At 40.6% G+C, this 23,039-nt stretch overlaps 1 protein-coding gene across 6 annotated transcripts in view; it reads left to right on the forward strand.

Moving 5' to 3' along the window:
• si:ch211-278a6.1 (SRC kinase signaling inhibitor 1) overlaps positions 1-23,039 on the forward strand; it is a 138,510-nt gene that overhangs the window by 78,066 nt on the left and 37,405 nt on the right. For all 6 annotated transcript variants that reach the window (XM_047356912.1, XM_047356914.1, XM_047356913.1 and 3 more), the window contains exons 2-4: positions 2,605-2,634; positions 3,487-3,854; positions 11,270-11,296. In XM_047356912.1, coding sequence (XP_047212868.1) covers positions 2,605-2,634; positions 3,487-3,854; positions 11,270-11,296 — 425 coding nt within the window. The remainder of the gene's footprint in view (positions 1-2,604; positions 2,635-3,486; positions 3,855-11,269; positions 11,297-23,039) is intronic.

Below are 23,039 nucleotides of genomic sequence, written 5' to 3' on the forward strand. Positions count from 1 at the left end.
TTTGTCATATAGTGTTGCCAAACCAAAACAAGCCTTATAGAGAAATACTCCGTTATATCACAACAGAGTTGATTATTTGTGCCGAGTATTGGCAAAGGTGTTATTCCAACCTATATTTCGGCACAAGAGCTTCTTTCCTGCACAGGTCTGTAATAAATGCTGTGCAAAAAATAAACTTGATTATAGTTCTTTCCAACCTTTGTTTTGTAGAAAGCAGCCTTTCTAGATTAGAAACACCTTGGCGCTGCTCTTGTTGTTATTTCCCTGAGGTACAGGGGCTTAAGGAAAACTCCTGCTGAGTAAAATGGAAAAACAAAACATATAATGAGCTGACTAACTTCCAGGGTTTCTCAATAATTGCATTCAAACCATTGTAGGCCTGACAACCTCAAATATACCAACAACACATTCTACTTTAATCCTTGTCGTATGGGTTATTTAGTTCTTCATTTTCAAACCTTATTTTTGTTTTACACACACACCAATTCCACATGAACATATAGACGAGTCAAATTCTTATATTGAAGATGAGAAATTATTTGGACATTGTTAGTTAATTTTCTAGTGATGTTTTGTGGTGCAGAAAGAGTCAGAAAACGTTTTGATAATATTTTTTGATAAAACATTTTCTGCATGACTTTTATCTAAAGGGTACAAAACAAAATCACAGCATTAGTAGCAACTGTAGTACTCTCTTAATCTCCTTTAGTGGAGACAATTTTTCACAACAAAGTTTCAGAAACCAGGGTAACATCTTCACAACACTCAGCTGACTGCTAAATATTATGGCTCCAGCAAAGCAAATCTCACCAAGCAGCTACACTCTCCATGCCAATGCATACAGTGCCATGGTCAGTCCCCTCAAACATAGAGATCAGTATGTACCGGTGTCCCGACTGGGAGAAGCACACAAACCTCCAAACTGTGCATAGACTGGTTGACTAGGGGGCAGTTGTGAGTTATTTAGGCTGCAGTTTAAATTCAAGATGTGTTTTCCATCCTTTCAAAGATAAACCCAGGCATCGTATTTAACAATGAGGATGACGATGTCGAAGCGTAGAAGGAGGAAGAAAAACCAAGAACAACAGTTAATAGGTTTTAAAATCACAAAAACCAACACATAGGAACAATTTATTTAAACAAAAATCAGGCTTCAGATACTTAACAGTGATTTACTTACAGTTGTCAGGGAAACAAACTAATTTAACATTTTCTGCAAAAGATTCCTTCTGACTGTTCTGTTGAATGTGTAAACATTGCTCTGTGCCAGATTGAACTTTTCCTGCAGGATGGCACATTCGATAATTCATAACACTCCCTACAGAAACCCTACTTAACTGCATTTTATCATGTTGTTGATAAGTCCTAAATTGAAAGTCACGTTGGTATTCCTTCTGCCACAGTAAGGCTGAAACTGATAGTGTAGGTGCAGAGACCTCCCGTGAAAAAAAAAACAAATCGGAACTAAGAGCGCTATGTCACAACAGCATTCATGCTGCAATTTAAATTTCTCGCTCCACTATCCAGCGATGTATAAACTGGTTTTTGCCTGTTATGAAGGGGTCCTAACAGTTACCATATCTACAGAGGCAGAATCTGAGAGAAGAAACCAATCAGTTCTTAGTCTTTGCAGCATTTTGCCTTCTCAGCTTTTTACTGTCCTGTTGCGGACCCTCAGGCACATTAACAAGCTATAACACACAGACACATCTTTTCTCACTATTGTAATCAGACCCTTGAGTGAGGTCCTTGTTAGCTGATGCACAATAAGCTCCAGTGTAATGAAGTGTAAACCAGATAGGAGGGATCTCTAAGGGGGGGTTAGATGAATACGACCAGCAGCCTCGGAGAGCAGTGGAGAACTCAATGCTAATGTTGTTAGCCACGAGGTCATTCCATTCTGTCTCACTCCTGCTCAGTTTATCAGCACTTAATAATGTGAAGGATGTAAGGGCAGAGTGTTAAAAGTGAGGATCACCCTTAAGTGTGATAACTCTTCGAGCATGAATAAAGTGAGAAGTGGGTTTAAAATGAATACACTGTTTGATTTCTGCATTGCTAGAACAGACCTGCTCCTCCTTACAACCTCATGCTGTGTGGCAGTTTAACCTCTGTGTGGGAAAACGTCTTTTCTCTCTGTTCATTAACAGTCTAATTGTTAATTCTGCCTGAAGAAGTCTCCCTCTGCTGCTCACTAGTTCAGCTCATCCTATTGCTGCTGATGAGCATTTTATGTGCAAGAGGTCAGCTTTCTTTAGCCCTATTTTACACTTTTAATTTAACCAGAATTGCAGAATTGATTTTTATTTCCAATCAATGACTGTAATTTGCAATTTAATTTTCCTGTGAAAATGCATAATCATTGTCACTCATTGCAGCAGGTTATGAGAAGACACAAAAGGCATTCATACCCAGCCATCCCATATGTTAACTTGTTTGCATCCATTATGATGCATATATAATGCATTACCTTCTGGTAACTCCAGAGAAAGTGCTATCCCTTGATAGCTCTTTTCTGATTGTCATATGAAATGGACCTGATGTGTTTGCTTGCACGTCTGTGCACAAACACACAAATTAACCCTTCACATGTTTCTCTTTTAGCCAACGCTGGGGCCTCTTATCCTAAGCAAGGTAACTCATGGGGCAAATGGCTCCCTGCTCTTTTGTCCCATCTTAAGTTCATTGTTATTCCAGTCACATATTTTATGTGTAACCATCTCCTTCCGCCTGTCTTTGTTCTCTTCCTGTCTGCCTTCCACCTTGGGCTGTATTGCCTGTCAGATAGAGCCCTGATAAAAAGGCCACATGCTGTCGGAGGGACGGGAGTCCTTAAAATGGACAGAAGGAACAGAAAGATAGTGAGAACATGTAAAGAAAGTGTCAGCGGGTGACAACTGACAGAGGGAATGATGGGCACAAGTTGGTGAGGAAAGCAAGACAGATTAATGATAGAAATTATGTAACTATTCCTACATGTTCCCACCTGACTTTCAATCACTTTAATGTCAAAAATTTTCTCTTTGCCTGTTTCCTAAGTAAAAAATGAAATCCATTTAAAGACAAACAGGCATATCAGAACGGAATAACCTCCAAGACAAATTCAGTTGGAAGTCCTGTCTTTGATCTATTGCGGAAGTACTTTACTTTTCTCATTTTTCTTCCCCCTTAGAACTTGAAATCAATAATTCTGCAAGAAACTGCTCAGTCCTGGTGGCAAATAGTCTAACATCCCATCCCATCTTCTTTCTCTCTCTCCTGTCTCCTCTGTGCCGTTTTTCCACTCTGCTTCCCCTTGCTTCACTTGTTTCTACCTATCTGTGTCTGCTGTGTGTATGAATGTATCCACCCTGAAATGTTTCTGGATGCGGATTTGGGTGGCGATTCCCCTCTTATCCATCCACTTCCACCCTCTTTCCTCTTATCTCTTACCTCTTTCTTCCTTTTCCTTATCCGTCCTTCCCCTCCTCCATCCTCGTCCCTTAGATCCTGAGCGTGGCGGCAGTCACATGATCTCCACGGATGACTTGGAGTATCCACGGGAGTACAGGACGCTGGGAAACAGCGGCCGGCGCTTCTCCAATGTCGGCTTGGTGCACACATCGGAGCACCGCCACACCGTCAGTGCCGCACAGAGCCTGGAGGCCCTGACCAACCTGCACAAGGCTGACATGGAACGAAAGAGGGATGCCTTCATGGATCACCTGAAGAGTAAATACCAACAGCAGCAGCAACAGCAGCAGCAGCAGCAGCAGCTGCAGCATCCCCATCATAGCCCCCACCACAACCCACCATCACCCTCACCCTCTCACACCAGCACGAGGGGCTCATCAGAAAGATCTGCTAGAGAACAGGTAATAAAATGTGTTTATTAAGAAAGAATTTTTTCACTGATGCCCTGATAATTTTTTTTAGAATTTTAACTTGTTTCATCATGCAGATACAAAAGTATCTACGTTTTCAGTTATTTCCTGGTGCACTATTGGCAGCTTTCTAGCTGTTAGTGACTGAAGCTTAAAGTCTAACAGTAGCCCAATCTGAAGCACACAAAACAGGCTTGGACTGGGCAGTTAAAGCAACTGTTTTTAGTAAACATGTTTGGATTCAATCAGATCAGGGTTCTGATCTAGGCTGTTTCAGAACCTGTTGTCAGCCACACCCTAGAGAGTTGTCAGTGTAAAATGTGCTCGGACAGTGTTTTAAAATGTGCAGCCCTTCACCAGTGCATGACTTTTCCCTAACGATCTAAGTGTTACCCATCCTTTGGAATGATGCTTGCAGCGAAAGAGAGACTGTATTGGCTGCTGCACCTTCCTGCCTGTCTTTGTCTGCTCTGCCCACTGTCATTGTAGGGCAGGCTGCCAAGAATGCAACTGTAAAATAAAAAATATTATTTGTGAAAGTTTGAAGCATAGCCCTAAAGGGATGTTTTAATTAAGACCCAGAACAGTCTTCTGGAACGTTTATTTACCCTTATGGTTATTTTTTTGAGAATTTCCACTGTGAAATTTTAAAACAGGACCATTATTCCGCAGATGTTTTGCAGGCAGCTCGAATGGGGACTTGCTAAGCAGCTGAAAGTAAGGAAAGACACTCCCATTGTGGAAATACTATCCATGATTTTCATAAAACTATAACAGATGACCACAGTCAATGGAAGAAATTAACTATAATACATTTAAAAGGGACTTTCCCCACATACATTTCTATGTTGAGGCAAAAGGAGAGAAAGCTCTCGTTACTGTGATTTTACTATTTGTGCCTGAGAACATAAATGGTTTGAAACCTTAAATATTATTTTAAATGAATGATTTACTTCCCTGCAGACAGGTGTAAACAGATGTCACTGACGCTTGTTTTTACCCTGGTAAGCACTGTGGAAACACATCCCCACAGTATGATGTTGCCACCCCCATGCTTCACATATATGATGTTTGGTGTTCAGGCCAAAAAGCCCCATTTTGTTTCTCCAGGTCTGACAATCTTTAAGGCACGTTGCTGCAAAATTAAAGCAGGCTGCTATGCCCCTCTGGCCACTTAGCCATAAAGGATATATGGCTAAGTATATAAGGATTAGTGGAGTGCGTAAGCAATGGTTGGCCTTCCGAGTCGTTCTCCCATCTCCACAAGGGGACAGCTCAATCTTAATGACTATTGGGTTCAGCCTTATTTAGAAGGGGCTGGGTGGTTGCAAATGTTTTACATTTAAAAATAATGGAGATCACATTTAATGTGGCATAAATGTGTCCTTCCCCAGATTTGTGCTGCGATACAGTCCAGTCTCAGAGGTCTAAGGGAAATTCCTTCGACTTCATTGGTTTGTGTCTTCCACTCAAGTTCATGTCGAACTTGCCACAAATGGACTTAAACAAAATTGCAGAAACTGATCAGTGCAAAAAGGATGAGTGTCATAGTATAAATGAAAAGTGTTTTCTCATATCATTATTATTATTATTCTGTTTAATACATTTGTCAAAAAAGGTAAATTTCTTTTCACTTTGTCATTGAGTGTTCCATTGCTCTTATAATGGGTGAGTGCATTTTAAAGCTAATGAGTTATCAATTTACATTACAATGATTTTTATGTTGTATCAGTCTGGAGCTCAGTATCGGCAAATACCTGTTGTTAAATCACTCAGATCGGAATTGGGGACAAAAGAACCCAAATGGGGACATCCCTAATTTCATGCAAAGTCTTACCATCAGGGGCAAAACTGTTTCCTGTGAGGTGAAGGAAGACAAATTTAAACATTTTAATGTAGTTTATTTAAGAACCAGTTTCATAGTTTCTTTCCCTGCAGCCAACTTGCACACAGCGCACTGTACTCTGCCTGTGTAAGCGCTGCTGCTGTATGTAAATTTGGAAAAATTCAAGCGTAATGACGTGACAAAAAAGCACTTGAGGGAAGAGAAGAAAGAATGAAAGGGATTGTGAGAGAGACAGCAGTGTGTGAACGACAGGTGGAGTCCTGGTTACCATGGGAACCACTCCTATATAAGTCATGGAGGGATATCGCATTGCAAAGGTCAGGCTTGTTTGGAAAAGGAAGAATTGGATTATATTGGAAGGACAGCATGGAGAGTGGACAGACCCTTGAGTGACAGGGTATCTGGGGGGAGGTGGTCGCAGAAGCCAGTCAATCAGTCAACTAACCAACTAACCAGCACCAGCGGGACCCGACAGCCCATCTGTGAAGGAGTTAATCGGCTCGTGTTGTAATGAATTAAATAAAAAGAGTTTCCGCCGCATGTGCAATTGTAGAGCGAAACGGGGAAAGAGAGGGACTGAGTGAGGACGAGGGAGGTTGTGAGAGAAGCAGAGGGAGGGAGAAACGGGCAAACAAAAAAATGCGCTGAGGATTTTCTGCACCTGATGGACAGTCTGGGGTGACTGGAGTGTTGGACAGGCACAGGTGCTCTGCAGGTGAGATTTAACTAGGAGCTGTTACAGAGAAGTGTGTATGTGAGCGTGTGTGTGGGATAAGGATGTGCCGGCTGGGATTAGATTCCACACCTGTTATGTTTGTTGTGGTTGTTGTAGTGACAGAGTGCATATGCCTCAGCAGACAGAATCCCAGAGCCGACGAAAGCCGAGGGGACGATAGTAAAAGCCGAGCACAGAGCTTTTTTGTGTCTCGTTCTGAGTGTAGGGTTAATTGTGTGCAGATATCATCTACTACATGTACTGGAGGTTGGGGGGGGGGGGGGATGACGACATGAGAAAGAGGGAAGGAGGAGGGGAAGTAGTAAAGGGTCTGCTTTACATGCAGGTCAGGTAATGCAGCGCTCCACTCTTTGAGGCTACGTTTCTCCATTGCACCCGCATGCACGTGTCTGTGTCAGTGTTTAATTGTGCAAATGATTTCAAAATTTTAGAACTGAGAACTTCATTTGACCCCTGCAATATAATTTGACATCTTAAACAGATCTCTTTAACTGTCTGCCGGAGGCAAAAAATGATGTAACAACATGTACATTTGAGCTTTTTTGTAGATTCATAACAGAGTGTAAAACAAGTTGCTAAATGTACTCCTTGGATAGAAAACCTGCTTTAATCGCAGAAATGGTTGTCAGAAAGGAAAGAGAACATCATAGGGGTAACATATCTAAATAAACCCTGTCCAGTTTGCTTTTGTAGTATTTGCAACTCAAAGTCCAAGCTCTGTTTATCTGCTTCTGTCAGCAAAGCAACGGGCAAAAATGATTAGATGTGTTTACTTTAGAACCGCAAGTGAGCCTTATTTATGCAACAGGCACTCACAAAGACAGTTACACTAAACCGCAAATCTCTTCCACACCATTAAAGCTGGTCCCTCAGAATTATTTTGTCTTGCAGGAAAAACAAAATCATAATTAGCGTCTAAACAGGTGAACTGCATTTATTTACAACATTTATCCAAACGGTGCCCCTGAGCTACTAGCAGACGTAGAGACTTTCAGTGATTAAACTTACTGGTTATGTTAAATTTGACCAGATAGTCAAGGCCAGTTCACTTCCACAATGGGAAGAACTTATGGTTAGTTCGTCCCTGACACTGACCCACTTTACCAATGACCTATTACCCCCAAAGTAACCTCTCCGTAGAGAACATGCAATCATTAACATATTTATCCATCTAGTGGGTTTCTAAATAGCTTATCAACACACACTGGGCTAGTGCTTCAAGAGCATAGAAAGTAAATGTTTATATTCAGCAACAAAAAATAACTCCAGCTGGCAGGAATAAATATATTTTTCACACTGTCACATCAAAGCATTGTTTTTCATTTTAGCTGCTAACATCTCTCAGGAGTCATTTATATGCTAAAGGAGAGAGGAAGCGTGGGTTTACTTTTTTCCTTCTGCATGTCCTTTTCTTCTTTGGTAGAACGATTATATGCCTACATGTCCAGATACAGGGGTTGGACAATGAAACTGAAACACCTGGTTTTAGACCACAATAATTTATTAGTATGGTGTAGGGCCTCCTTTTGTGCCCAATACAGCGACAATTCGTCTTGGGAATGACATATACAAGTCCTGCACAGTGATCAGAGGGATTTTAAGCCATTCTTCTTGCAGGATAGTGGCCAGGTCACTACGTGATACTGGTGGAGGAAAACGTTTCCTGACTCGCTCGTCCAAAACACCCCAAAGTGGCTCAATAATATTTAGATCTGGTGACTGTGCAGGCCATGGGAGATGTTCAACTTCACTTTCATGTTCATCAAACCAATCTTTCACCAGTCTTGCTGTGTGTATTGGTGCATTGTCATCCTGATACACGGCACCGCCTTCAGGATACAATGTTTGAACCATTGGATGCACATGGTCCTCAAGAATGGTTTGGTAGTCCTTGGCAGTGACACGCCCATCTAGCACAAGTATTGGGCCAAGCGAATGCCATGATATGGCAGCCCAAACCATCACTGATCCACCCCCATGCTTCACTCTGGGCATGCAACAGTAACTCTCTCGGATGTGGGGAAAACAGTAAAGTTGGACTCATCAGAGAACAATACATGTTTCACATTGTCCACAGCCCAAGATTTGCGCTCCTTGCACGATTGAAACCGACGTTTGGCATTGGCATGAGTGACCAAACGTTTGGCTATAGCAGCCTGGCCGTATATATTGACCCTGTGGAGCTCCCGACGGACAGTTCTGGTGGAAACAGGAGAGATGAGGTAGACATTTAATTCTGCCGTGATTTGGGCAGCCGTGGTGTTATGTTTTTTGGATACAATCCGGGTTAGCACCCGAACATCCCTTTCAGACAGCTTCCTCTTGCGTCCACAGTTAATCCTGTTGGATGTGGTTCGTCCTTCTTGGTGGTATGCTGACATTACCCTGGATACCGTGGCTCTTGATACATCACAAAGACTTGCTGTCTTGGTCACAGATGCGCCAGCAAGACGTGCACCAACAATTTGTCCTATTTGAACTCTGGTATGTCACCCATAATGTTGTGTGCATTTCAATATTTTGAGCAAAACTTTGCTCTTATCCTGCTAATTGAACCTTCACACTCTGCTCTTACTGGTGCAATGTGCAATCAATGAAGACTGGCTACCAGGCTGGTCCAATTTAGCCATGAAACCTCCCACACTAAAATGACAGGTGTTTCAGTTTCATTGTCCAACCCCTGTACTTCTAACGTCAAAATACAATAGAAGGAACAACTGGCTTCCTTGTTTAACCAACCATTACATGAGGGCTGTTACAGTTCAAAATCCCCCACTATTACTGTAATATAATTATAAAATGCTGTAGATACTTTCCAGACTTATCCTGTTATAAAACAGCTTATATGAATCCAGCAAATGAAGAGTGATCAAGATCGCACAAGAAGTAGCTTGGCAGATAAACCTTGATGTCAGAGTGAGCTCGTTGAGACTGTTGGACTATAATTACATATATGGAGAAGCTACTCTTAGCATAAACATTTTTGTCAAACTTTGGGAGCTCTTTATTTCAGTGCCATTGAAAACTCTACTTGTGTCTCCTAACACTGATATTGTAATATGTATGTCAGGAAAGTATCTAAAAAGTAATATCTAACTTTTCTTCTGTTTTGTTCTGAAGTTATTTTATGCAATTTTGCTATATTCTGTATAGTACTGCTCCAAGCTGCAAAATGAAAACAACCATCAACTAATACAGATAAATCAGGAACACATCTAAATACCAAAACTGTTAGTATAGCTGTTTTCACTAATCCACTGCAGCAGGAAAGGTACTAGGCATGAGTTTCTCCTAAAGCTGCAATCTGAGAATATATTTAATGAACAGGATTTCCTGCTTCAAGGTCTTAACATAAAACAACAAGACTTAATGATTTGTACCTTTCTTGCTCAATTAAAACATTTCTCAGTTGCCTATTTTTTGTGGAAAAAAAGACACTGTTAAATTTACTGTTAAATTTAATTTTCTTTACGTAATAATTTAATAAACACCAACGACTCATCATAAATATGTATTTTTTCTAATTTATAGAATCATAAATAAAAAAGAAAATAATTTTACAAGTTTGTTGTTTTCTTGCCCAGAAACTTAATATAGAGGTAAGACCTGTACTGAAACCTATAGGTGGAAAAAGGGTGCAGTTGAAGATTGTCTTGAAATAAGAGAGACCAAATGTTTGTCCACCAATTAGAGAGTTTAACCTACGCCTTCTTCAGAAACGTTTAACAATAGCCTTACAGTCTCAGAGACAGTTGTGATTGAACAGACTATTTAAAGTGTTAAGCCAGTCATTATGATACTGTACCCCTCAAACAGATTTCTCTGTGCTGCCTTTCTATCCATCATACCACTATGCTAACACCATGGTATCACATCTGCACTGGTATTTCCTTTCAAAATCTCTCAAGTTGCCGTTGTTTATGAAGGCAATCTGGGATTTAGTTGAAACTACATTAAAACTGACAGTGAGTAAGGGAAACCCACCAACTATCATAAAGACGTGCCTATCACTATTTCTATTAATTCCAACTCAGGGTATTGCGCACTTTGCAGAAGGGAGGCTGACTTCAGTGAATATTGCTTGCAGATAAGAATGAGAAGGTAGAGTTGGAATTACAATTGAAATTTGTGAATTCTACTTAATCTTTTGGTAATATTGCATGCCATTGTCTTAAGATATTTCTGGGCCAGCAGTGGCTCAGTGTGGTTTTAACTTTATAGTTATTATGTCCTATTCTAAGTCTTATTTCCAAACAGCAACAAGGGCAAATGGGCAGATGCTTGCTGCAGCAGCAGTGCTGCAAATTAGCAGGTCAGGCTTTGAGGTTGTGATGAAGAGTGAGCAGCAGGTGGAAGGAGATTGGAAGAAACCCGAGAGCAAGAAGGGGACAAAGTGGTTGTTTGCCTGTGGTGAAATCTGGGAGAAGCCAACGTTGCAACAACAGAATGGGCTGCTGTTTTATTTGATTTTGCTCTTTTCATTTATAACAGCACAATCTTGTTTCAGGTTTTCAGTAACCGGATACCTACAAAACACAGTCATCACCTCCATTATCAACCAGTCAATGCTTGTGTTTTCCACACATGCTCTAAATTAACCTGTCAACAATATTAATCCATGTTGAAGATTGGCAGAATAGTCAGGAACAGCATTTTACATTATAATAGTAGTATTTCAACTAAGGTTGCATTTCCTGCCCTTTCCACTGCTTGAGTATCTTGTTTTTCTTTTTTATTTATGCTCTTCAATTATTCTTGAGGTAGTAAATCTTTTTTCTTTATGTCTCCCTTCTTGCTGATTTTGTCCTTCGTGAAACTCCACAGCAACAACCCAACTACTGGAGCTTTAAGGTTAGTGCTGCTTGTCTAAGTGCATTTGTCATTCGTCCGTTTTGTGCTTGTTTACGTCTATGGCATCACGGCCAGCCACCCACTGCTCTTCCTTCACACATCTTTTCACTTTCTGGACAGTGCCTGTGTGCGACTGCGGCGTGTGTGTTGGCAGAGATGTCAAGGCGGAAAACAGCTTAAACGTCTCCATATCCATTTAAATGGTGGAGGACCATTCTCTATGGACTCATGACACCTCCGTTAGCTGGCATTACTGGCTAGAAACTTGTGACCCTACCTTGGTTTCTACTGGCAGAGATAGAAAGGAGACATTTTAGATGTGCCTTCATGAAATGCTTCTAAATTGGGAGAGATGGGTCAGGGTTACGTCCAAAAACACAGTGTTTTAGTAGATAAACATGAATCTAAGAACTTAAGAGTTTTCATCTGATTAATTGATGATCAGATCTGAAGTAAAATAAAATGACAAACTAGTAAAACCATAGCTGCCACTTATTTTGTATGACTGAAAAATACATATTGAGCTTAATTAATTGTAAGGTCCAAAAAGGCTCTGTAATATGTCTTTTAAAAAAAATAAGACATATCAAAACCTAAGGATATGCAGGTACAGGTCCTTCTCAAAATATTAGCATATTGTGATAAAGTTCATTATTTTCCATAATGTCATGATGAAAATTTAACATTCATATATTTTAGATTCATTGCACACTAACTGAAATATTTCAGGTCTTTTATTGTCTTAATACAGATGATTTTGGCATACAGCTCATGAAAACCCAAAATTCCTATCTCACAAAATTAGCATATCATTAAAAGGGTCTCTAAACGAGCTATGAACCTAATCATCTGAATCAACGAGTTAACTCTAAACACCTGCAAAAGATTCCTGAGGCCTTTAAAACTCCCAGCCTGGTTCATCACTCAAAACCCCAATCATGGGTAAGACTGCCAACCTGACTGCTGTCCAGAAGGCCACTATTGACACCCTCAAGCAAGAGGGTAAGACACAGAAAGACATTTCTGAACAAATAGGCTGTTCCCAGAGTGCTGTATCAAGGCACCTCAGTGGGAAGTCTGTGGGAAGGAAAAAGTGTGGCAGAAAACGCTGCACAACAAGAAGAGGTGACCGGACCCTGAGGAAGATTGTGGAGAAGGGCCGATTCCAGACCTTGGGGGACCTGCGGAAGCAGTGGACTGAGTCTGGAGTAGAAACATCCAGAGCCACCGTGCACAGGCGTGTGCAGGAAATGGGCTACAGGTGCCGCATTCCCCAGACCTGGGCTACAGAGAAGCAGCACTGGACTGTTGCTCAGTGGTCAAGGGCACTATCAAGGGCAGGGTCAATGCAGCTAGCTATCAGGAGATTTTGGAGCACTTCATGCTTCCATCTGCTGAAAAGCTTTATGGAGATGAAGATTTCGTTTTTCAGCACGACCTGGCACCTGCTCACAGTGCCAAAACCACTGGTAAATGGTTTACTGACCATGGTATCACTGTGCTCAATTGGCCTGCCAACTCTCCTGACCTGAACCCCATAGAGAATCTGTGGGATATTGTGAAGAGAACATTGAGAGACTCAAGACCCAACACTCTGGATGAGCTAAAGGCCGCTATCGAAGCATCCTGGGCCTCCATAAGACCTCAGCAGTGCCACAGGTTGATTGCCTCCATGCCATGCCGCATTGAAGCAGTCATTTCTGCCAAAGGATTCCCGACCAAGTATTGAGTGCATAACTGTACATGATTATTTGAAAGTTGACGTTGTTTGTATTAAAAACACTTTTCTTTTATTGGTCGGATGAAATATGCTAATTTTGTGAGATAGGAATTTTGGGTTTTCATGAGCTGTATGCCAAAATCATCCGTATTAAGACAATGAAAGACCTGAAATATTTCAGTTGGTGTGCAATGAATCTAAAATATATGAATGTTAAATTTTCATCATCACATTATAGAAAATAATGAACTATATCACAATATGCTAATTTTTTGAGAAGGACCTGTATATCACACATTTTCATTTGACGATAAAATCTGATCATTTTCTGGTATTTAGTTGTTTTAATTTTTTGCCACTGAACTCTAAAGTTTAGTTTAGCGCCCTGCACACCATGGTACTATAAATTGATGATTCCTTAGCCACACAATATTGCTTTGTTGATTTTTTTTGGCTGTTCACTTAAAATTGTGTGATTATTCAGAAAACAGTAAGATCTTTATATTGACATCAAAGGTGCTGCAACACAGATAGAATTTACCATAAAAACAACCAAGATGCCTTAGTGGGGAGTACATTTAAGGATATTTGTTGTCATACACAAGCTGTTATGACACCTTTAATATTTGCACTTCTTCCCACAAAGTTTTCTTTCTAATCAGTAAAGCTGCAGAAAGCCACGTCCTACTTCAACATCCCACCAGCTGTAATCTAAGCTCAGCTTTCCACTCTTGGTCTTAGCTAGAGTCCTGGGAGATTAAACAAAGGCTATACCTAATCACTGTGGGGTCCCTGGAAGAAAATCTTTAAAAAAAAATGTCTCTTTTTGTCCAGTAGCATAATCTCACACAAACATATTTAGTAAAATCATATTTTTAATTTGAGTACATTTATTCATTGGGGGAAACAATCCCACACTAAAGATTTATTGTTTCTTATATTTATTTTATGCACACCAGGCATTTCTGCTGTACTTTGTACAGTAATTTTTTGTCATTTGCAAATAATTGTTAGTTTTTTACTAAAACTTCTAAAGATAAGAGTAGAGAAATAATGTTATCTTTTATTACTTTTCTTTCTTGACAGCTTCTCTGCATTATACAGAGTCACAAGCCCTTTCTTATGATCTCTTCTGTTCATCCCATAGACTTTCTGTAAGATTTAGATCTGGTGACTGAGATGGTCATGGAAGAAGTTTCATTTAGTGTCTGGTGAGGCATTGTTGTGTTGATTTTACCATGTATTTAGACAATTATTCTGCTGAAAGACCTAGTGACGACCCATTTTCAGTTTCCTAGCTGAAGCCACCAGACTGACAGAGTTTATGGTGCCTTACACCCAAGCAAAGTTCTTAGGACCTTTGGAAGATGACATTTTTTGGCGAAAAGCTAAATCTTATCTCATCCAATCAGTTAAAGACTTGGTTGAGTTTAGCAAGCCCTGCATGTTTGCTTTGGTGATGGTGGGTCAGAAAATGCTTTGTACCAAACAATAAATTGGCAAATGACTTAAAGAGGTTTCAGTTCTCCAAAAGTAAGCTTTAGAGACTTTTTTGACCATCTAACCCTTGAATAGTTATTTTCAATGTGTGTGGCAGCAAAGTAAAATTGACTCTGCATCCAGCCCTGTTTAGCAAAGTTCCAATTGTTTTACCTTTTTAATAACTGCTCTGACTGTAGATATAAGGTCGTTTGGCTCTGTAGCTTGTTTATAGGGATTTCCTATTCAGATCAGATCACTGGACGCGTGGAATCAATAGGATGTTCATTTGTCTTTCCCAGCTTGAAGAAAGGCTGACAGATATGGGCCTATGCATCATCTCATTCTTATAGTTTAGTCTGGACTTATTTTAAATCTTATTGGTAAACAAGGACAGATGTGGGGACATACATTTTCCAATGTGCAGTTGTCCTGGCCTATATAACTAATTCTGTTCAGAAATCTCAATCATCATCTCGTCTCTTCTTTAAAATGCTATTTTTTTCCTCTCCCTTCACATGCTCCATCAACTTACATTTTACTGGGATCTGGCAGAGCAATCATTTCTATACATTGATGACTCCAGGTCGTCTGAAGAGAAATGACTCCATTATTTTGAGGAGGTTTTTTGTCTAGATGATGGGCTACGTAGCTAGAGAAGTTGAGGAGGATTAATTGGACGGTTAAGAGTAAAATGGATGTGAGGTATGGTTATATTAAGGAGTTGTTTCCTCTACATTTCCAAAAGACTGAGAAAGCGCTGACGCATTAGGATAGGAGACACAAGCACTGCAAAGAAAGCATGTGGATGAGACTCTGAACCTCTGTCAGCAGAGATTGAGGCAAAGGCAGAAAAGTTGTCATCAATCATCTCAGTGAGAATCAGAAACAAGATTTTATAGTGATAGGAGAGAACAAGTGACTAAAGTAGTGTAAAAGGTGTGTGAGGGAGACATAACTAGGGACAAAGACAAACAGAAGCTTTAAAAGAAGACAAGGATATCATTAGCAGGAGAAATGGAACAAGCTGGGCATCAAATAGTGGAGGAGAAGTGGACAAAGTGAATTATTTGCAATTTTAACCAGTTAAAGTAATACCCTGGAACCAGAGAGTTCACACACATAAAGCTGTGTGACATTTCTCTTTTTAGTCTTGCTGAAAGGGAGAGGAGATTAGAAGCGGAGACTGCCTCCATCCATCATGTCTTGAACCAGCCTCTGGACCCAGACTGCTGTGGAGTTCAGCCACAGCGTTTCACCTGCTTGGAGAAACCTGTACCTTCAGCCATGCCATGTGCTAAAGAAGACAGTGCTGTATCTCCATTACCACACAATAAAACAACAGACAGTAATAACCCTGTCTGCCTCTCCACAATCCAGTTGAATCAATAATGATTACCTCAGCATTATCATTTGCAATTTGCAGGTTCTGAATATAGAGTAAAACATATGTCTTGTACAGTGTTTAACACTGATCAGTACATGTCGGGATGACGGATTTACCCCACAACATGTAAAATGATACTCCAGAAACACCAAACAAGCCAATTATCGTTTTTAGCAGCTGTATGTTGAATTTGTTTGGAAATTATGGGAGCATTTTGACCATCAGCAAAACCACTCCTCAGATGACAGCTGCTCTGACACAAAATTAGAATTCCAGGGAGCAACTCTGGTTCCAATTTTTGCGTAGTCTGTATAGTGAAAATAAGGCATAAACAAGAACATTTAATTGACTCTGAACACTTCATATGTTTCATATCATGTCTGCAGTACTGTAGAAATTGTTAGATTTAGTCTGTTTTATGATTTTTTTGTCATGTGTCTTTATGATCACACAAAAATAACCTGAGTAAAAACACAGAAGCTGTTTTTAATTAACAATTCATCTCAAAGGAAAAAGCTATCTAAACCTATTCAGTTCTGTGTGTGAAAGTACACATGCCAACAGCTGTCAATTAGTATTTTAGATCGCTTCTGACTAACAGAATTGTTTTAATTCAGTCATTTTGGAGGGCTTTCTAACAGAAGCACACTATGTAGGTTCATCCCACAGGGTATAAATCGGATTTAGGTCTGGATTTTGACTTGGCTACTGAGCAATTCAGAGTTGGACTTGTTGGCATGTTTTGGATCACTGTCCTTCTACCTTACTCAAATTCAATTCAATTCAATTCAATTCAAAAATACTTTATTAATCCCAAAGGGAAATTAAATGTTGTTATAGCTCATATTATGAAGGTTTCCTCAAAGAGCCGTTGTAGATGCTGATGGTTGTGGGCAGGAAGGATCTCCTGTAGCGATCCATCTTACAGCAGATCTGAAGAAGCCTCTGACTGAAGACACTCTGTTGTTGTAGGACAGTCTCATGAAGAGGATGCTCAGGGTTATCCATAATGTTCTTCATTTTATGAAGAATCCGTCTTTCCACAATGATCTCCAAAGGTTCCAGAGGAGTCCCCAGAACAGAGCCAGCCTTTTTTATCAGCTTGTTGAGCTTTTTTAAGTCCCTGGCTCTGATGCTGCTTCCCCAGCAGATGATGGCAGAAGAAATCACACTTTCCACAACAGACTTATAGAAGATATGCAGCATCTTGTTGCAAACACCAAAGGACCTAAGCTTCCTCAAGAAGTACAGTCTGCTCTGTCCCTTCTTGTAGATGGCTTCACAGTTGCATCTCCACTCTAGTCTGTTGTCCAGGTGAACACCGAGGTATTTATACTCCTCCACCACCTCCACTTCTTCCCCCATGATAGAAATAGTTTTTGACTTATTCCTGTTTCTCTTAAAATCTACAATCATCTCCTTTGTTTTAGTCACGTTCAAAATGAGATGATTGTTTCCACACCATGCCACAAAGCGGTCCACCACCTTCCTGTACTCAGCTTCTTGACCATCTCTGATCCACCCCACGACTGCAGAATCATTCGAGTATTTCTGCAGATGACAGGAGTCTGTCTTGTACTGGAAGTCTGAGGTGTACAGAGTGAAAAGGAATGGTGAGAGTACAGTCCCCTGTGGTGCTCCTGTGCTGCTGACTACCTGGTTAGACTCGCAACCCTTCAGTCTCACAAACTGTGGTCTGTTTGTCAGGTAGTCTTTGATCCAGGAGATTGTTGAGGCCTCCACCTGAGTCTTCTGGAGTTTCTGACAAAGCAAATAAGGTTGGATTGTATTAAATGCACTGGAGAAATCAAAGAACATGATCCTCACAGTGCTGCTGGCTTTGTCCAGATGACAGTGGGTTTGTTGAAGCAGGTGTATGATGGCATCTTCAACTCCAACTCCACAGCGATAAGCAAACTGAAGGGGGTCCTGATGGTTTACTGTTTGCTTACTCAGGTGGGCCAACAGGAGTATCTCTAGGACCTTCATGATGTGAGATGTCAGGGCAACAGGTCTATAGTCATTGAGGACTGATGGGTGAGTTTTCTTTGGTACCGGAACAAGACAGGAGGTCTTCCACAACACCGGATCCTTCTTCTGGGCCAGGCTAAGGTTGAAGAGGTGCTGCAGAATCCCACAGAGCTGCACTGCACAGGCCTTCAGGACTCTAGGGCTGACATGATCTGGACCTGCAGCCTTATTCCTATTCAGTCTCTCCAGTTGTCTCTTCACCTGACTTCTTGAGACACACAGGTGGAAGGGGGAAGCAAAGGAAGTATCAGCATCTTCTGATATGGTTGAAGGCAAACATGTAGAAGCAGAAGGGTCTAGGGCTGAGGTGGAAGATAAAAAATGTGAGGTGTTACTGGACAGCTGTGGGTCCTGTGGGTCAAAGGAAGGTGGAATGTCTGTTTGGCTGTGAGCAGGAGAGGAGGATGCGAAGCTTGTTTCTGAACTGAACCTATTGAAGAATGTGTTCAGTTCATTGGCTCTGTCCAGACCTCCATTGGTCTGATCATCCTTTTGCTTGAAGCCTGTGATCTTCTTCATCCCTGTCCACACATCTCTGATATTGTTTTGCTGGAGCTTGCTCTCCAGCTTCTTCTTGTACACCTCCTTGCTGTCTCTTATCTTGACTTTAAGTTGTTTCTGTAAACTCCTCAATAATTATCTGTCTCCTTCTCTGAAGGCTCTTTTTTTCTTGTTAAGCAGGTCCTTCAGGTCACTGGTGATCCAAGGTTTGTTATTGGGGAAGCATCTCACGGTTCTGGTGGGGATGATGTTATCCACGCAGAAGTTTATATAGTCGGTTACACACTCAGTCATGGCATTGATGTCCTCTCCATGTGGCTGGCACAGTGCGTCCCAGTCTGTAGCCTCAAAGCAACCTTGCAGAGCTTCTTCAGCTTTCTGTGACCATTTTCTCACAGTCCTCTTTATTACAGGTTGCCTCTGAACAAGGGGCTTATATTTCGAGCAGAGAAAGACAAGATTGTGATCTGATTTGCCTAGCGGAGGTCTTGCTGTAGAGATGTATGAGTCCTTGACATTTGCATAAAACAAATCCAATGTTTTGTTTTCTCTGGTAGAGCAGCTGACAAACTGTTGAAACGTTGGAAGTGTAGCAGAGAGTGAAGCATGGTTAAAATCACCAGAAATTGCCACAAAAGCATTGAGGTTTTTTGTCTGTAGCTTAGCAACAACTGAGCTGATGGCATCACATGCAGTGTCGGCAACAGCGGAAGGTGGAACATAAACTGTTGCCAAAGTAACACTGGTGAACTCTCTGGGTAAATAATATGGACGAAAACTTACTGCCAACAGTTCAATATCTCGACTGCAGAGATGACACTTCACAGTTACATGTCCTGGATTACACCATCTGTTGTTCACAAGTACTGCCAGTCCACCTCCTTTACATTTGCCACTCCTCTTTAAATCTCTGTCTGCTCGTATGGTTAAAAAGCCCGGCAGAGAGACGCTGGAGTTGGGGATATGATACTGCAGCCATGTCTCAGTAAAACACATGATACTGCATGCCTGGTACTCTGGCTGGGTCTTTTGTAGGGCTTGGAGTTCATCCAACTTGTTTCCCAACGATCTCACATTGCCCATCATAATCGACGGAAGAGATGGTTTGAACTTCCTCCTTCTCTCTCTTCTCTTAGCTCCTGCTCTACATCCACGGCGTCTCCTTTTCAACTCATCAGGGATTTGGGGTTGTAGTTGAAGTATTATTTGAGCTTTTGAGATATTAATCAGCTGCTCCCGGTTGTAAGAAACAACACCGTTGCCATGGCAATGCATCATAACAAATGTCCAAAAATAGAAAGTATTAAGAAAAATCCTCCAAGCTGCACAGCATCCGACACTGGAGTGGACAGTCGTCCAAAAAAATGCAACTGTATCCACCACAAGAGGAATAGTTCCCAAAAAACAATAAATCAGAATCAAAAGTAACAGAGCTACTCCAACTTGCTGCCACCTTGAGCGGCGCAATTGTGTGGCACTGGGAGAGTACCACTGGTTACCTGTTAGACCCCAATGACTAATAAAGTTGGCATCTGCTGCAGAGCTAAACTGAAGGGCTGTTTCACTGTTTTAAAAAGTCAGGACCACATTTGATCACCTGTAAATCCAAAATTCTTAGGCTGATTAAACCTGTGTTAAATAATGCAACACCAAACAGAGAGCACCCACTTGGCTGTTGGTTCTTTGCTCTACAGTGGAATGAGTGATCAGCTCAAACCAACAGTCAGACTCAGAGGAACAACACAGAGACTCTTTCTACTCGCCGCAAGGGTAATCACACTGATCTGCAGTGGACTACAGAGGTGTGATTACCGACTGAGTTTATTTTATACAGCAAAGTAAACAGACATATCAGGTTACAAATAGGGGTGCTAGACATGTCAGGCAGAGTTCAGAGACAGGAAACAGGAACAGAAACAGCTGTTTCTACTTGCGAGGCCAGCTGCACACAGAATGTTCCAAGGCATAGGCTTCTCAGAAATGCAAACAGAAATACAAGTGAGTGATAATATGTGATAATATATACATTCAACCTAACAGTCCCCCTGTATATCACGAACGAATACAGTCAAATAATAAAATCATAAAAAGAATAATCAAAATATCCTCTGTGTGAGCGAAAAACCCGATAGACGGAAAAACTGCACATATTCCTATGTTCCAATGACTATCAGGCAGGAAAATACTCACACGACTCCTCCGCCAAGGCAGTCACCAAACGGGTAGAGGGATAAGCAATAGAAATCATAATCAGAAAATGTAAATATATAATGCACTATAATGTTTAAAAATAAGCTGAATATAAGGTAGATATAGTCACAAACTTCCATATGTCATCACTTAAACAGCCTCTTCTTATCAGATTTTTAGCTGTAAGATCATTATGGAGAAGGAATGTAACAGAATTTTATCATTATTTACACTTTGGTGTTTGACACTGAGACACAGTCACCATAGTCATCATCATAGTCATCATCATCATCATCATCATCCACCACAAGAGGAATAGTTCCCAAAAAAGAATAAATCAGAATCAAAAGTAACAGAGCTACTCCAACTTGCTGCCACCTTGAGCGGCGCAATTCTAGAAATGTACTTGAAATTAAAGCCAGAAACTGATGGGCAGCCAATGTCCTTCTGGACTTTCTGGTAGAGAGCAGAATTGATCACCTCCTTGATTACAGATAGTCATCCAGGTCCTGAAGCAGCGAAGCAGCCCCCAAAGCAGCACACTACCACCCCCGTGTTTGACTGAGTATGATCCTTTCTAAAATACTGGGTTAGTTTTACACAAGGTGTCAGGAACGGAACCTTTACTAAAGGTTTAACTTTTGTCTCATCAGTCTACAGAGCATTTTCTAAAAATGAATCAAGATGTTTTTGGGAAATGTGAGACAGGCCTTTATGTTGTTTATGTTCATCAGTGATTGTCACCCTGGAAATCTCCCATGGGTGTCATTTTTGCCCAGTCTCTCTCCTATTGTTGAATCGTGAACACTGAGCTTAAGTCAGGCAAGTCAAGCATGCCATACTTTAGATATTCTGTTAGACAAGTTCCTTTTAAGTGATTTGATTTTTTGTACAGGTGAGTTGGTAATCAGGACTGGCTGTAGCTTGTGGAAATATGTGGTTAATCATAGTTATTATACGATATAGCTTGCAGGGTAAATATACAGTATTTTCACATGGGGCCAGGTCAATTTGAACAGCTTTTTTTTTTACCTCAAATCAAATCATCGCTTAAAAATTGCCTTTGTATTTCCTCACTATCTTTAAAATTTATCTGACAAACTTAAACATTAAGGTGTGCCAAAAAGCTAAAACAGAAGAAATTTGTTATTGGAAATATGGTTTTATACTGTACTAATACATACAAGTATATCCTGGCTTCCCATTTTTGACCTTAAAACCTTCTTCTGTGAGGGTGTTTGTGTTTTAATGAGTTAGACCATGCATACTAGTGTGTACTAGCACAAGAAACAGGATGACATGGTGGGAGGTTGTTTAAGTTTAATGCGGTTTGTTGCCTGAGGTCTGCTGTCAGGGCACCTTGTCCCAGTTTCCACTCCATTTGCTTTTATTCTGTTTAAGCTCATCCTGTTCCTTACTTTTCCATCTCATCCATGGTGCATAAAAACTGCAGAATATTCAGTAGCAATCAGGTGCTATTGAAACTGTTTACTACTAGAAAATAAAGGATTTATTGGGGGAAAGGCAGCAGAACCAGTTCCTGGCCTGTCTAATAGTAGCAGATGCATAACCAGTTGGTGTTTTCACATATAAGGTTTAGAATACAAAATTACTGCAGAAAGATACTATCAAATATCCTATAAGTGGACGCAGAGATATGGAAGTCAGTGATTGAAACAGTTTTTAAAAAGTCAAGCTTAAAATTATGATACATTTGTAATTGAGTTGCACATTTCTAAGAGAATACAGCATCATTCTTAGCTGTTCCTGCACTGTTTTTCTTTTCCTTTCTAGCAGGATCAGAATTTCAAATTTGAGGTTTGCTGACTTTGTGGGAAGCATGTACTTAGATGCTCAATGTTCTGAGTTTCTTTGTTCTTGTCTTTGGAAAAACAAACAAGAGAGTGGTACACAATTTCCTCTTATCTTTTAATTACAAAAGAGCTAACAAAATCATTTTATTATTTATCTTTTCTTTCAGATGGTATTGCATGCTATCTAATGCAAGCCATACTAGTTAAAAATTAATATATTAAATTTTCCTAATATTATCCGCCTGTTTGACAGTAAGACCAGAATGTTGCACTTTGCAGTATCTGCTGCGGCCCTGGGATGGTGATGTCTGTTGTTTTTTTCAGTGTGGTCACTGTTTAGATAAATGACCCTATTAGAAAACATGGTGGGGGTTATCTGTCACCATCACACACGTTCCGTTAGCGCTCTAATATCTTTTGCCAACACTATCTCTGGATCCTTCATGTGTGGGTGTGGGACTGAATTATGTATGATGGTGTCAAAAGGCCTCTGACATTATAAAATGAAAACCTGCAGGCAGTTTACCTTGTAAACGTATTGTACATGTTTTTGCAAACATTAGCAGTAAGTGTGCCAATAATTTGCTGTTGAGTAGCTGGATCTAACATACTCTATTGGAA

The sequence above is a fragment of the Girardinichthys multiradiatus genome, chromosome X, assembly GCF_021462225.1.
Source record: "Girardinichthys multiradiatus isolate DD_20200921_A chromosome X, DD_fGirMul_XY1, whole genome shotgun sequence".
Taxonomy (NCBI): Eukaryota; Metazoa; Chordata; class Actinopteri; order Cyprinodontiformes; family Goodeidae; genus Girardinichthys; species Girardinichthys multiradiatus.